Source organism: Anastrepha ludens, chromosome 5 (genome assembly GCF_028408465.1).
Source record: "Anastrepha ludens isolate Willacy chromosome 5, idAnaLude1.1, whole genome shotgun sequence".
NCBI classification, from domain to species: domain Eukaryota; kingdom Metazoa; phylum Arthropoda; class Insecta; order Diptera; family Tephritidae; genus Anastrepha; species Anastrepha ludens.
In genome coordinates this window covers 127458064-127473610 of record NC_071501.1, presented here as the reverse complement: position 1 = coordinate 127473610, position 15547 = coordinate 127458064, and the positions used below count along the sequence as shown (strand labels likewise).

Sequence of the window (15547 nt, the reverse complement as noted above, 5' to 3'; positions counted from 1 at the left end):
ATACATATATTGGACTTTTACCCTCGATTTACGTGCTGTAATAGCTCACGTAAAACATTCCTGTGTATGTAATTTTGGATTATGTGAAGTGGCATTTCTTGACAATTTCAACAATTTAACGAATTTGAAAATATTGTTATTTCGGAACTTGTAGTTCATATAGAAGAAAATTTTCAATATCAGTAAAGAAAAAAGTTGTCAGAAATCAACGCAATTTTTGTGATACTTCAAACTTTGTTATACTAAAATACCTTATAAAACTGTAAATCCAGAAAAGATTCTTGCTAAAAACTCGAAAATTTTGATGAGAAATTTTTTGAAATTTGTGGAGGAAACAATTAAGTACGAAAAAATAGTCTAGACTGAGGCGCATATACAAGACATCAGCAGTAAAGCAAAAATAATGGCGTGTCTTTTGTTGTTGCTTAAAACCTCTAAACCGGTTTATTTACATCAGAGGTCGACAAAAACTGAGATTGTGTTGGTCATGAACGGAAAATCAACGCAGCCACTGCCCATGTTATTTCGTTGCCGTCTTACACACCCATTCAATGCTAAATATTTCCATCGGAGTAAATTTAGCTATCATACGCCTGTTTTGAAGGTAAGTTCAAGCACGTTATTTGTTGGTTCAAACCTCTTTTTCATCATCAGCTTTTTTTTATCAAAATACGTTATCAGCAAACCCGAGTGTTACAGGCAAATTAATAACGGCTTTCTGTCTCTGAAAATAACTCTGCGTCCTACCAACAGTCGTTAAGCTAGACATACCAAGCCTTCCTGTCGCTATGACTTTCAGCGCTCATTCAACTAACAAATCTTAGAACTGAATAAAGCGCTCTAGAGAACTAGTGTTATTTTTTATGTGGAATGCATTCTTAGTCGACTCGACAAACACGCAATTAACACGAATTTTTCGGTTCTTATGTATGTAGGCATCAATCATCAACAGAAGTTTAATATACCTATTTTTATTTCATTTTTATTAAGTATAATAGGATAAAATATTTGCCCTTTTGGTAGTACTCACATTTTAAAAATTCGTTCTTAAAAATACTTTAGCAAGGAAAAATTTTTGGGATCAGGTGTAAAAAAAACCATAAATAAAAAAATTCTCCATTAGAAAATATAAAACCCAATAAATTAAAAAATATAGAAGGCGCTTAAAAAATAATACCATTTCGTTTTAAAAGCAATTGTTGCAAACTTCAACTTTGTGCTGCTTACTAAACCTTGTCTTTATGCTCTCGACATATGCTTTTATTGCCCTTCGCACACGCGTAAGTAGATTTGTTCATTCCGCGTTTTGTTTTTAAAAATTTGTCTGTTTTTAAAACTAATTTTTCCATCCTGAAATATGTAGCAAAAACACAGCGTCACCTCTAACTCGAGAACAAAATGTTGCTAAAAAGAAAGCTGAAAATTACGTAAATGTTAATTATTAGTCGAATCGATTAACGCAACTTACAAAAAAGCAACACTTTCTGCGATGACATCGGCAAGTGAGAATTCGCCATATTTGAAACCGATCGGCGAAGTGAGAGAAAAACTGATACGAAGTATAAATTATGTTAGTCGGGTAAAAAATGCATGGGACTAAATTTTATGTTGAAATAAAAAAATATAATTATAATTAAGTTAAAGTTACATTCAAATTTAAGTATATTTATATGAATTATGTAAATAATTCCGAAAAAAGCTTAACCAGCGGGTACTCTGCCACGACCTTGAAACATCATCATCGACTCGGGGCCACGGATAACTCTCGACATAAGTTCCCAGCACACTTTTGCAGGTAAAATACTGTTAAAAATATATAAGTATATACATACGCATTTAAGTGTTTAGGAGACATAAATACACACACATACTCACCATTTGAGTGGGGTGAATGTGCGTATTGAGTTGGGAAGCACACACCACACTTCGTTCTTTCGAATTGCTTCTAGTATGCGGTCAGCTACATACTGAGGCTCCAACATTGGAAACATGCGCGGTCGTACACCAGAGAACATTCCGGTATTAATGTAATATGGACAAATCAAAGTCATGTGAATACGATCGTAGCCATGTGTCTTCAAATCGGTCAATAAGCTTTCATGGAATCCGATGCAGGCAAATTTCGTTGCACTGTAATCACTGCACCCATAAGTACCTAACATACCAGTCACTGAACCGACTGTCACAATGTGGCCATGGTTATTTTGCATCATATAAGGCAAAAAAGCTTTTACAGTCCAATAGTGAGAAATAATGTTAATGTTATAGGTGTTCTGTATGACGCGGTCCGGAAGATCCCAGAATGGGCGGCAACATACGACTCCAGCGTTATTGCACAGAATTGAGACATTACCCACTTCGTTGATGGTTTGTGCAGCGCGCTCGTATACTTGATCGCGGTCCGATATATCAACAACGTATCCTTTGCAAGTGTATCCATTACGGGCGAGCAAATCAGTAGTGGTTTTGATGGCTATGGAAAGAGGGAAGTAATGGTTGTAAAAGTCAAAATGTTTGTGGTTAAACACTGTGCCACTACGTTACTAAGAGCATGCATACCTTCTAAATTAATGTCCCAGATGACGACACGAGCATTCATTTTGGCAAAATTCAGCGCCAACAATCGTCCTACTCCACCTCCACCCCCGGTGATTAACACAACTTGTCCCGAAATGTCCTACGTATAGAAATTGAAAAAAATCGTGTCAATACATACATACATATGCATATGTAAGTATGTAGATACATATATGCATGCGTCAATTCAAATTACAATAAAACGCATAAATGAATTCGTATGTATGTATATTACAAACTACTAACAGTTTTGCATATATTCACATATGTGATAATATTTGATTGATGCCTGTGTGTATAAAAATTTGCATGATGAAAAGTGAAAGTTGTTAATACGCATACTTGTTCAAATGTGTTCATATACGAGTACAAATACGTACATATGTATATATGTAAGAGTATAGGTGAGGTAAATATTTAGTGTGTTGGTGTTAATAAGCATATTTGAAAATGAGCCATGTCGGCAAAGTACATACATATATACATATGTACATCCATACTTAAACTGCATCAGTTGGAGATTCAGTAGCTGAATTCTCAATAGATGTCAATAACTCTGGATAATACGACCAATGTGAATCTAACTATCGCGAGAACGTGCGCTCACTCCGTCGTAGTTCCCGATCCCAAGAATTGCGTACATACATATGCACATACATACAAATATATGACCTGTGAAGCGATATTTAAGTTGAAGGCGCCCATTCGAAAGGCGAATGAAATCTACCAACGACCATTACGTATGTGACACGCATGCGTGATAAGTAATTTATATTCGTATATTCGTATGCGAACTATTGCATTTGCTGGTATATTGTTTTGTTTTCGTATATCAATACATACGAAGGCAACGTATCATCATTATTTGGTTATTTTGTACTTCAACAAATCACGAGTTGGAAATTGCAAAGAACTATAAAAATATGTAAAAGAAATAATTTTGAGTAAACTGCAAAAAGTTTTTTGTTTACGACGATAATACACCTATGACCCGAAATATTTATTTAGACGTCTAGCGCCTTTCTTATTTTGTTTTCTCAATATTTTGGGTTTTTAAAATGCCTTTGAAAAGAGCTGTGTACTATTGGGGCGTACACTTATGTTAGGTGTTTGGCTGAGCTCCTCCTTCTATTTGCGGCGTGCGTCTTGATGTTGTTCCACAAATGGAGACATACAGTTTTAAGTCTACTCCGAACGTCAAATGTTTTGTATAGGGAGCTTTTTCATGGCAGAAATACACTCGAAGATTTTGTCATTGCCTGCTATTAGAAACAACCTATGCTTCATTTTGTTGTTTTATGCACGGATATTCGGACCTACGTTCTCCGAATTCCGAATGGTAGTCACACACCAACCCATTCTGCTACGGCGGCCGCCGAAATAGATTAATGTCGATACACTCGTATATGTACATAAAAATCTCTATTTCGCCATACGCAGGTGCGACATAATGCGTATGTACATTCTGTAAGAAAAGTACCGGGAATTGTTCAGTAAAACGCAAAATAATTGTTTAATCATTAAAATTGATTTTATCGCATACATTCAAAATAGGCTCCATTCGAAGCAATACACATATACCAACGATTAGTCCAGTCATTAAAGCACCTTTTAAACGCGTTTGAAGAGACCTTCTTCAGCTCCTTCAGCGAATTCTTCTTAATGGCCTCTATCGACTCAAAGCGGCGTCCGCGGAGTAGTAGTTTAAGTTTTGTGAAAAGGAAAAAGTCACAAGGGGCTAAGTCCGGTGAATACGGTGGATGTTCGATGATTTTTGTCGAGATTTTGGTGAACACTTTACAATATGAGCCTTGTAAAACGGTGCGTTATCATGGTGCAAGATCCATAAGTTTTCTTTCCATAAATTGGGCCGTTTCCTACGCACATTCTTTCTCAAACGTCGCATAAATTCCAAAAAATATTCTTTATTTACCGTAAAACCATTTAGAACGAATTCCGAGTGCACAACACCATGATAATCAAAGAAAACGAGTAGCATGACTTTCCCTTTTGATCGACTTTGACGTGGTTTTTTAGGTTTCGGCTCATGTGGATAGCGCCATTCAGCCGCCTGTTGACCGGTTTGCATGTCAAACTCATATACCCACGTCTCATCACCTGTTGTAATGCGCTGGATAAACATTGGGTCCGAATTCACTTGCTCAAGCATGTCTTCAGCCACCTTCTTCCGATGAATTTTTTTAAAGGAATGCAACTATCTTGGAACGAGCCGAGCAGCCACGCGTCTTATGCCCAATTGATGGCGTAAAATGTTGGGAATTGATTCGTGAGACACGCTAAGGTCACGAGCTACCTCCCTCAAACTTAAATGATGGTTTTCCAGCACCATTTCCTTGATTTTGTCGACTTTTAATCGACCAGATCGGCAAAAGCCTTATACCACTCGTATACCCGTTGTTTTGATAAAGCACACTCGCCATAGGCTTTCTGCGACATTTTCAACGCTTAGGCAAACAAAATCCCGTTCAAAACACCAAATTCAAGACGAATTCTTTGTTCGATATTTTTATCCATGGTGAAAATCGCAGGGCACACCTGCGGTTGACGGATTTAATTAAACGCCAAAAACAAGCTAATTGACAGATCACGTTCAAACTCTGCGACACTATAGAGGACACTATGCGACAGCAAAAAACAATTTAGTACACATATGTCGCGCGCTTTTTAAATGAACAATTCCCGATATTTTATTGACAGAATGGGCTTTCTGCTTTACGAATCTAGCTGGTACTATCAGATAGAAGAATAGGAAATTTGAGAATTTACGCACAAAGAGCGAAATAAAGAAAGTGTAGAGAAACGGAAATATAACACAAATTAGCAAGTAAATAGTTAATGATCATTATTCATACTTAATCCGCGGTTTGAAATTATTGAAAATATTTGGTGCGATTTTTCTAGTTTATAAGTTAAACATTTCGACAACGAATACAGTTCTCGTTAACAAAATGAATGGAAACGTCATAAATAAGAGCGACTGTAAAATGGAGAATAAAATAAATAATGAAGTAACTTTGTTTGTTTATGTCATTAACAGCTCTTTTTACAGCAACTGAGTTCAGTTAACACTAACTTACTGTCTGAAACTATCTGCTTCATTTCTTTTTTATACCCTATGACCAAAAAGTATCGGGAATGTTTAATTTAAACGAACCGCGCACGTGGGAACCGGTCTATATTTTTGCCTTATGTTGGTAGGACTATAAGACACACATCTATCACTTTTTAGCGCCATCGGATCATTAGTGTCTGCCTGGCCGGCTGGAAATGTGGGCAAATAATTCTTGGATTTTGCAGGATTGACCAAACACCAAGTAAATACCATCGTGCAAGCACCGTATTTACCTAATATGGCCCCGTGTGACTTCTCTTTGTTTCCCATGTTGAAGTTACCACTTCGTGGAAGGAGATTTTAGTCGATATAGAAGATCAAAGAAAATACGACGAAAGAGCTGAAGACCATCCCTTCGTCGGGGTATCAGGGGTGCATGGAGGATTGGGTTAAACGTTGGCACATGTGTGTTACTTCAGACGGGTCATATTTTGAAGGAGATAAAATAAATTTGCCTGAAAGTTAACTCTGTTTTGGTTTATTTAAATATTCCCGGTACTTTCTGGTGTACCCTATGACCCCCTTCAATGTTTCCTGCAATAAATTTGTAAATAAATTAACACCCACATACATATGTATGCAAAGAAAGATTTACCGCTACTACAAAATTGCTGATTTGTTTAAATACGGTAAGTGTTTATTGTAGCATGCTCCCGCGTTTTGCACGTCAGCTTTGTGGCAATTAACGAAATGTATTCGTTTTGACAGACGTATTCGTACATATTATTCGTATCAAAGCATCTGTCACCCTTTTTGGCCTCTAAAACTTCCAGACTTTTTTCTTCGTGGATAATTATGTAGGTTTTTGTACATACAGCGCCTCACAAAAGTATTCGGAATTCTAATTTTCTTAGTAAGAGTGATCAGATTGGAGGTACTTTCGCAAATAGAGGTTTTTTTGGCAGATCACGCCCGACTACTGTCAGACTAAATACATAATTTTTTTTACTATTCATTGACATTTCATCATAAAAAGGCTTACGCCTCAATAACGTTTACAAATCGTATAACTGTATTACGAAAACCGACGATCTGTGGAAAGTGTTCATCGCGTGCTCAGGCCAACTTTGGTGTTCAGCGATGAACCGTATTTGGGCTGAAGAGCAACCCGAAGCCATTCAAGAACGGCCATTGCATCCATTGAAAACAACCATTTGGTGCGTCCTATGGGCTGGAGGAATCATCGGCTCATATCTCTTCAAAGACGAGGCTGACGCCAATGTAATAGTGAATGGCAAAAACTATGGCGCCATGATAAACGATTTTTCGATGCCAGAAATTGAAGTCCGTGATCTCTCCAACCTTTGGTTCCAACAAGACGGTGCTACTTGCCATACAGACCGTGAAACAATGAATTTACTGCGTCGTCCTCTCGGTGAGTAATTTATCGCTCGTGTCGGACCAGTGGATTGACCACCAATATCGTGTGATATTACACCTTTCATCCCTTTTATTTCAGGGGGCATGTAAAGTCTAAATGCTTTGTGGATGAACCAGCTTCGATTGAGATATTGGAAGCCAACATTACTGAAGTTATTCAAGAGATACCAGCTACTGACCGAAGTCCTCCAGCGAGTGATTCAAAATTGTTGTTTAAGGATGGCCGAATTACGGCGCAGTTGCGGCTAGCATTTGAAAGGAGTTATCTTTAAAAAAAAAAATGCCATGAATAATTCTACAAAAAAATAATAAAAATTACCAATCAATTGGAATTTTCGTTGTTTTATTTCAATTTAAAATTCTATACCTCAAAAATTATATGCCAAGGTCAACGTTTCTCAACACCAGACACAGCTGTTGAAGCCTTTAATCAGCTCGTTTTAGAGGTAACCACTTCTGAGTGGCAAAGTTCAAGCGAATGCCGAAGTTATTGACTGCCAATGAGAATATTTTGAAAATCAATAAAGTAATTTTCATTATTTGACTGTGAAAATATAAAAGGCAACCCTCGTGTAACCGGCTTAGCGTAGACAAAATATGTAGGTAAAAAAAAATGATTTTCTGAAGTTGATGTCGAATAAATGTATAAGTAGGTAAGTACGGTTTTTTATAAGGGCGTAAAATTGTTGGCGTATACCGATGATATTGACATCATCGGCCTTAACAACCCCGCTGTTGCTTCTGCCTTCTCCAAACTAAATAAAGAGGCAAAGCGAATGGGTGTGGTGGTGAACGAGGACAAAACGAGGTACTTCCTGTCTTTAAACAAAAAGTCTGCGCACTCGCGTATCGGCACCTACGTCACTGTTGACAGTTATAATTTCGTTTATTTAGGAGCCAGGATTAACACCGATAACAATGTCAGCCTTGAAATCCAACGTAGAATCTCTCTTGCCAACAAGTGCTACTTTGGACTAAGTAGACAAATGAGTAGTAAAGTCCTCTGCCGACGAACAAAACTAACACTTTACAAGGCTCTCATCATGCCCGTCTTAACGTATGGCGCAGAAGCGTGGACGATGACAACATCTGATGAAGCGACGATTGGACTGTTTGAGAGAAAGATTCTGCGGAACATTTTTGGGCCTTTGCACGTTGGCAACGGCGAATATCGCAGGCGATGGAACGATGAGCTGTATGAGTTTTACGACGACATAGACATAGCGCAGCGAATAAAGATCCAGCGGCTACGCTTCCTGGGTCATGTCGTCCGAATGGATACAACACTCCGGCTCTGAAAGTATATGATGCGGTACCACCTGGTGGTAGCAGAGGAAGAGGAAGGCCTCCTCTGCGTTGGAAAGATCAGGTGAAGAAGGAGTTGGCTTCACTTGGTGTGCAACTGGCGTCGGTTAGCACGAGAAAGAAATGACCGGCGTGCTTCGTTAAACTCGGCCAAAATCGCGTAAACGGTTATCGCGCCTATTAAGAAGAAGTTATGTACGAGTATCTAAACGCATAGGTAGATCAATAAGAAAGGGCCGAAGATGAAAAACTCCTGATCTTAACTCTGCGGTAAGTATATACAAAAAGCTTTTGGCAAAAGCTCAATTACAATTTAAGTTCTCTAAAGAGACATGATTACTTTCTGGTCTGGCATCTGAAACATAAAGTACAAACTTAAGCTTCCAATAAATGTGTGCATACATACATACGTACATACATATACATATTATCATACATTTGAATATTCACATTTTGTACGGTTAAACAGCAGTATTTTTATTTTCATTAATTACCCTAACAAAATAGTTTTGAAGCGGTTTCACAAGTAGGTAATGAATTACGAATTTTAGTTTTTGTACGACGATAGTAGGTATAGTAAAAATAGTTTGTCAAACTAAAAACATGCTGACAAAAAAATTAATTACATGGTGACAAATTAAATAATTAAACAAAGGTTTTGCCCAAATTACGCGAACAAGTTCGATGCACTCGAAAATTTTCTAGGAACGAGCATCGCACAGGTGTGGGTATTCGTTGTTCATTTGGCCGGGCTGTTCGAAAATGCACCAACAAAATTGAGAGCACTGGTATATATTTGAGTATGTATGAACATTTTTATGCTTATAGGAGTTCAGTTTCGTTTTTACATGCCAATGTAACGAGGAATAGCAGTTTCTGCAAGCGCTTGAGCAAAATTTTGACAGTAAAATTTGACTACTGGTATAATTGCTCTAAGAAATGCTGCATATTTCAGAAAATATATATGTACCTTTTTTTATTAAATTATAGATTTCTGTAGTGATTTTTTTTTAAACTGAAATGGAAAAATTTGGCAACCTTTAGCAAAGGAAAACATAAAAACCAAAGTTATGTATGAATTCATGTAAAATAAAATGCACCCAGTTCATATAAGCATTTGATTGAATTTTGCGTGAAGGATTTAGATAGCTAAGGTTTGATGTTAAGGTTATGTTAATTTTTTACAAAAGGTAAATACATCTATATATATATAAATTAAGCCGAAAAAAGGGTGCATTTGTCCGGGGTAATCTCAGCAACGCGAGTAAGGAAAACAATGAAAGTTTCATACATTGTTGGTGTTGCTTTGGCAAAGGTTTCTGTGAAGTTTGGTTGAAATCCGATAACGCGTGTGTGTGCGGTGCGTCGGTTAAGTGAGTGTGTTTTTGCTATTTGCCGCACGTATTTTTTGTACCGCACATAGCATTCATTAGAATTGAATACATTTTGGTCGTGTGTGTCTGGGCCTGAAATTTGGTATATATATATATTTTTCCACGGTGAAGGTTAGTATAATATGCTTATTGATTCCACTCGCCACCAGGTGGCGCTGCCGAAGACCAAAACGAGGACCCGGGTAACCCTAGGATGTGTTTTTACATTGTGGGTATCAAATCAAAGCTACTGATGAGTGCTTTAATACAGAGTATTTTTTAGATCTCTGAGGTACCAGGGATGTGTTTGTACAATATGGGTATCAGATGGAAGCTGTTGATGAAAGCTTTTAAGTGAAGTCATTTTTACTGCCCGTTTCCGGGATAAAGAGAGGAGATGGAGCTAGAGATGGAAGAGGAAAAGGAATAGCTACAGGAAGAGGAAGAGGAAGAGGAAGACCACTTATTATTAAACATTAAAAAAAAAAATTCTAAAAAAAATTTAAAATGTTACATATACGCTTATTATATAAACGTTAATTTGAAGTCAGTTATAGTGAAAAATTCATTGTATCATTGCCGGCGTGATTGGTGATCGTTTCCTTAATTTTTTGCAGAAAGGTTATGCTAATATGAGATATTACCTATATTATTCATATATTTACGTATTACCTTCACAAATATAGGGTTGAAGGAAATATATGTCAGTTTTTTTACTTCGCCTGGAAAAGTTTATATAAATTTAAGAAGAGTAAATAGAACTTATTTTATATGAGACTTCACGCAAAAAAGTCATTTGCACCTGAACACATAGCTGGGTTAAAGCGGGGGGAATAGAACAGTTCTCTTCTCGTTCTCCGCTTTTTCGCACACGTAATGTATGGGATGAGTGCACGATGGCACATAAAAAGTCACTGGAAGCCCTTGATAGGACATTACGAGATTTACGTAGTAAAAATGAAATGTTTGGTCATGCCTTAGCAGGTGATTTTAGGCAAACACTGCCTGTTATTCCTCGAGCAACTTTAGCAGATGGATTGGTTGCATGTTTGAAATCATCATATTTGTGGAGACATGTTCAAACACTCAAACTAACTACAAATGTACGTGTTCTTATGCAAAATGATCCATCAGCTGCTGAATTTTCACAGCAATTATTGGATATTGGAAATGGTAAAGTTCCTGTCGATAATTTAACTGGCTTAATAACTTTACAACCAAACTTTTGTCAAATAAGTCAAACGAAAGAACAGTTAATTCAAAGTATTTTCAAAAATTTGCCTCAAAATTACAAAAATCATGATTGGCTTAGTGAACGAGCCATCATGGCTGGCAAAAATAAAGATGTGAATGAAATGAATGCGGCTATTTTGGCTAACATACCAAGTCCAGAACAAACATATCGATCCGTTGACACTGTTACAAATCAAGATGATATTGTAAATTATCCCACTGAATTTTTGAATTCCTTTGATTTACCTGGATTACCGCCACACATGCTAAACTTGAAAATAGGAGAACCGATTATTATGTTGAGAAACATAAATCAACCACGACTATGTAATGGCACTCGATTAACAGTTAAGAGATTGATGAATAACGTCATTGAAGCAACAATTTTGAATGGAAAATACTCTGGTGAAGACGTTTTAATACCGCGAATACCAATGATACCATCGGATATGCCGTTTGAATTCAAATGTCTTAAATTTCCTGTTCGCCTTGCATTCGCGATTACTATTAATAAGTCACAAGGCCAAACTTTATCAATTTGTGGTATTGATTTAGAATACCCATGTTTTTCTCATGGCCAACTTTATGTTTCATGCTCAAGAGTTGGTAAGCCATCGGTATTGTTCATTTATTCAACAACGCATGGAAAAACGAAGAATATTGTATACCAAAGAGCATTACAATAAAAAAGTAATAAAGTAAATCACATCAAACGTTTTTTAATTGCTACTACTATTTAAAACTTTGAAAGTAATGAAATTCATGCGCGAGAATTTTTATAAAAAACACAAAGTATTTTTCGGCTTAATTTAATTAATTAATCAAGATTTTTTTAAAGACGACCAGCGGAACGGGCGGGTTTTCGCTAGTATCCCATAAAGTCTGCGTTCACTTAACAAATCTTTTTGTTGTTTAAAAACATATTTTGTTACAGTTCTAAACATATTTTGTTTATTCATCCATTATTATTTCTTATTATTATTCTATTATTATTATTTCTTCATTGCATTCTTAAGTTACAAAAGCAAAAAAAGAAAAACGAGATTCTTCACTTTCATATATTTACAAGTTGCTGCAATTACTTACCGTTATGTATGTTTTGAACTTTAGATTTATATTGACTTTTTAATCCACTTAAAAATATTTGTAAAGTGAACGCAGACTTGATGAGCTACAAGCGTGAAAAACGTACGAATGTTTGCACTGGTTGTTTACCGTTTCGTCTCATTACAGCCAAACGACGCAGTCAAAATAAACGTGACACATGTGCGTCAAGCTACATCTCTTAAATATGCACAAGGTGGCGCAAAACTGTTACCCGATCGGAAGATTTATAATTTCTCATTAATCATATTTCACATTTGTGAACTAGACAGCTGCAGTATACAAACAGACAAGCAATGGCGCGCGTAAGAGTCAAAATAAAGATTTCTATCACTCAAAATAGTTATTTTATTTAATAAAAAGTTATTCAAAATCAGAATTGGGTGATTAATTTACATATTATTTGTCGATATTTCGAATTTTTTGTCGATAAATACGGAAACAAAGTAATTCTATTGTTTTACCTTTTATGTACATATGTATATTTGTATATATGTATATATGTATTTATATATTTATGAACTTCCATTTGAATTTTTATTGGAATGGAATCATATATACACGAATATACATATAAATATATAAAATTACATATTTATGAAAATGAATGCATAGAAATTTGTATAAATGATTTCGCTCACTTCGGCATCTTTTGAATATTAATTCATTTTGAGTGTGAAGTTTGCCCAACATCTAAAGATTAAGGTAAGACATGCGAACAGAAGTATGGGCATACAAACGTACATGCACGTACTTTGTCTGATTGCATTCGGATTCGAAGCTGTTAGGGCTTCTACTGAATTAAGATCGTTAAACTGTTAGGCTTATCTTTGCACTAAAAATCACATAAATATTTATATATATAATATAATGCAAATGCTATAAAACAGCCAAAATCAAAAAACTGTGACACACGTATATATATACATTAGCGTTGCCAAGCCCGGGATCTCGTTGGTTGTAAGTACCGGTAATTCCGGGATTAGCTCACATTCATCCGCAGGCGAAATTTTTGTATTTTGCCATGAAATACACAAATATGAGAGCGCAATAATGCTAATTCAAAAACATGTGCAACACACGCACAGATACATACATACTTACAAAATGGTGCTTTTTGTCGGCGAGTTATTTGGCCATTAAGGACCAATAAGTATAGATGACGATTAGAAGACTCTACTTTTGTATGCTTAGCTATTATCAGTGGTATTAAGTGGAAAAAATAGTAATAATTAATAAAAATTAATTTTTAACATTAGCTGGCAGCAATACGAACAAATTATTATTAAAAAAATAATAATTAGCGTGTACACTTTTGTTAGGTGTTTGCTATTAGAAATAACTTTTTCTATCTTTTAGCTGTTTTTTTCGCTCGGCCCCAAAAACAAACAAACGCCAAACGGCGAACGACTTGGACTTCAAAAAGCAATGTAACCGTCAAAAAATGTTAAAAGAGAATACTTTTTTTTGCCTAATCATTTTAACCTGTGAACGACTTTCGCATTTTGACTTCAAGACTTGTTTGTGCTGTTTTGACCCAAATTATCTATAAATTTCAGCAATTTCCTGGGATTACACTAAAATATCTCGTAGCCTTACCGCTAATACATATGCGTACATCCCTGACTTTCGATATAGCTTTGACTAAAACATTCACTTGGGTATTGACATGAATGAAATACTTGTATTCCGCCCTTGGTGTAATGATTTCCTTTTAGAAATATGCGAGTGCAATGTAACCAACCGTTCTATAACTTGAGTTCAGTGAGTTCGTGTCTCAATTCTTTTGTATAAATTTTTAATCAATTCGCCTAAAAATGCTTATACACACCTTCATTTTTCTGAATCGATTCGGTAGCAACGAGTAGTAAATGGACTCCATTGTATAGAAAGTAGTCTTGACGAAAAACACCAGCAAGTCCCAGATAAATTGGCAAATTGCATACAGAGGATTTTCCATATGAAGAAGCCGCGACGGATCCGTTGAAGTGGGTCTAAACATTTTAATGCTTTTTACTTCTGTTGTCGCCTTCTTTTAGATTGCTTGTTTGTAGCTCTGTTAGGTTCGTTTCACGCGAGAAATTTTAATCACAAAGCTAAAAATGAAAGACAACCACAACTGGCAAATACGTTGCTTATACTTTCAAATTTTTACGTTCATACATACATAATTTTATACGCGTCAATTATTCCAACCAAATGGTTGCCTATCATTAAGTTATTGTCCAATATTGGTTTTATATACCATTTTTTGTTTTTATATATTTATGTATGTATGTATTTACTTGTATATATTTATATATATATATAAAGAAAAGTTAAATATTTTCCGTAGAAGGAATAGACTGCAAGTAAAATTTCTAGCTTCTTTCGAATAGGCGTATGAACTGCCAATGATTTCTGGTTTCTACTTTCCCGCCGCTATGACCGATAGCTTCAAAACCGCGACAACAACTGAATTGTAAATTTGGCTTCAAACGAAACTCAACAATGGCTTGGCCACAAATACCTCAGCAAATAAATAGACACCGCATGGACTGTGCCGGCCGCTTGTGTGCATTTACTTGTATGTACGTATGTTCATATGTATGAGTTCACAGCTATGCTTTCAAAAGTTACATGTTAAATGTGCGTGTGATTGTGACTAAAATCAAATGTCTCAAATTCGTATGCACTATGGGTGAAATGGATACATTTTTGGTCAAAACCTCTATTTTCAAGTATTACAAACAACAAATCGTTTGCTCTTTTGACCAAATAGATCCTCCAAATATAAAGCAACATATTAATATTTGTTTTTGTTTTCCAACAGCTGGTTGTTAACCTATAGACTTTTGAACTTACCATAACATTTTTTAAATATTACCAAATCATACCTACATAAATGTGTTAGTTGTCTTTGACGAGCTGCAGTTGTGCGAAATAATCAACATCAAATATATTCTGCAGATTGTAAGATTGAAAATGAAGTTTATTTACAATAAGCAATTGTTTCAGATATTGTATTTTTGTAAACAGAAGTGTAAAAGCTTTCGGATTCAAATTTGGTGGTTGGCTAAGAAGAAAAATATGATAGTACTTGATGGCGTAGATGTGGCAGTAGGATCAAAAGATGACCCCCCGCTTCATAGTTCAAAAATCAAATAATAGGTAGAAAAAGTGGTTTCTAATAACGGTCGCCCCTCGGCAAGCAATGGCAAACCTGCGAGTGTATTTCTGCCAAACTGAAAAAAACTCTTCATAAAAACCATCTGCTGTTCGGAGTCAGCTCAAAACTTAAGGTACCTCCATTTGTGAAACAACATCAAGTAGCACGCTTCAAATAGGAGGAGGAGTTCAGCCAAACACCCATAAAGATGTATAGAACTCATCTGGTGAAATTTCGCTACATTTAAAAAACGCGAAATATTACATAGGCTAACTTCATAAACTTATATATTAA

At 35.9% G+C, this 15547-nt stretch overlaps 2 protein-coding genes and 1 long non-coding RNA gene across 4 annotated transcripts; 2 read left to right on the top strand and 1 right to left on the bottom strand.

Annotated features, from left to right (window-relative positions):
* The first annotated feature begins 189 nt into the window (after positions 1-189).
* LOC128864985 (uncharacterized) lies at positions 190-1539 on the top strand. The gene is made up of 3 exons (XR_008454736.1): positions 190-604; positions 682-1280; positions 1364-1539. It is a non-coding gene; the product is annotated as an uncharacterized LOC128864985 (long non-coding RNA).
* Positions 1540-1607: 68 nt separating this feature from the next.
* LOC128864982 (short-chain dehydrogenase/reductase family 16C member 6) lies at positions 1608-14539 on the bottom strand. 2 transcript variants are annotated; one of them, XM_054104816.1, is made up of 5 exons: positions 14273-14539; positions 13937-14201; positions 2560-2677; positions 1876-2473; positions 1608-1803 (listed from the first exon to the last, which is right to left on the bottom strand). In XM_054104816.1, exons 2-5 carry the CDS (start codon positions 14105-14107, stop codon positions 1701-1703), a joined length of 990 nt encoding a protein of 329 aa, XP_053960791.1. In that variant the 5' UTR covers positions 14108-14201; positions 14273-14539; the 3' UTR covers positions 1608-1700. The 2 variants fall into 2 exon arrangements, with proteins under 2 accessions (XP_053960791.1, XP_053960792.1); XM_054104817.1 differs by having other exon boundaries at positions 13937-14539.
* Positions 6439-7339, top strand: LOC128864983 (uncharacterized). The gene is made up of 2 exons (XM_054104818.1): positions 6439-7085; positions 7170-7339. The coding sequence occupies exons 1-2, from the start codon at positions 6791-6793 to the stop codon at positions 7178-7180; spliced, it is 306 nt and encodes a 101-aa protein (XP_053960793.1). The 5' UTR covers positions 6439-6790; the 3' UTR covers positions 7181-7339.
* Positions 14540-15547: the final 1008 nt, after the last annotated feature.

Excerpts from the sequence above, each read along its gene's own strand:
- LOC128864983 (XM_054104818.1), top strand. The coding sequence starts at position 6,791 with ATGAACCGTATTTGGGCTGAAGAGCAACCCGAAGCCATTCAAGAACGG.
- LOC128864982 (XM_054104817.1), bottom strand. The coding sequence starts at position 14,107 with ATGTTTAGACCCACTTCAACGGATCCGTCGCGGCTTCTTCATATGGAA. Across the intron at positions 2,678-13,936 it reads ATCGATTCAGAAAAATGAAG|GACATTTCGGGACAAGTTGT; the intron begins GTGTGTATAAGC and ends TTCTATACGTAG. Across the intron at positions 1,804-1,875 it reads ACATTCACCCCACTCAAATG|TATTTTACCTGCAAAAGTGT; the intron begins GTGAGTATGTGT and ends TATTTTTAACAG.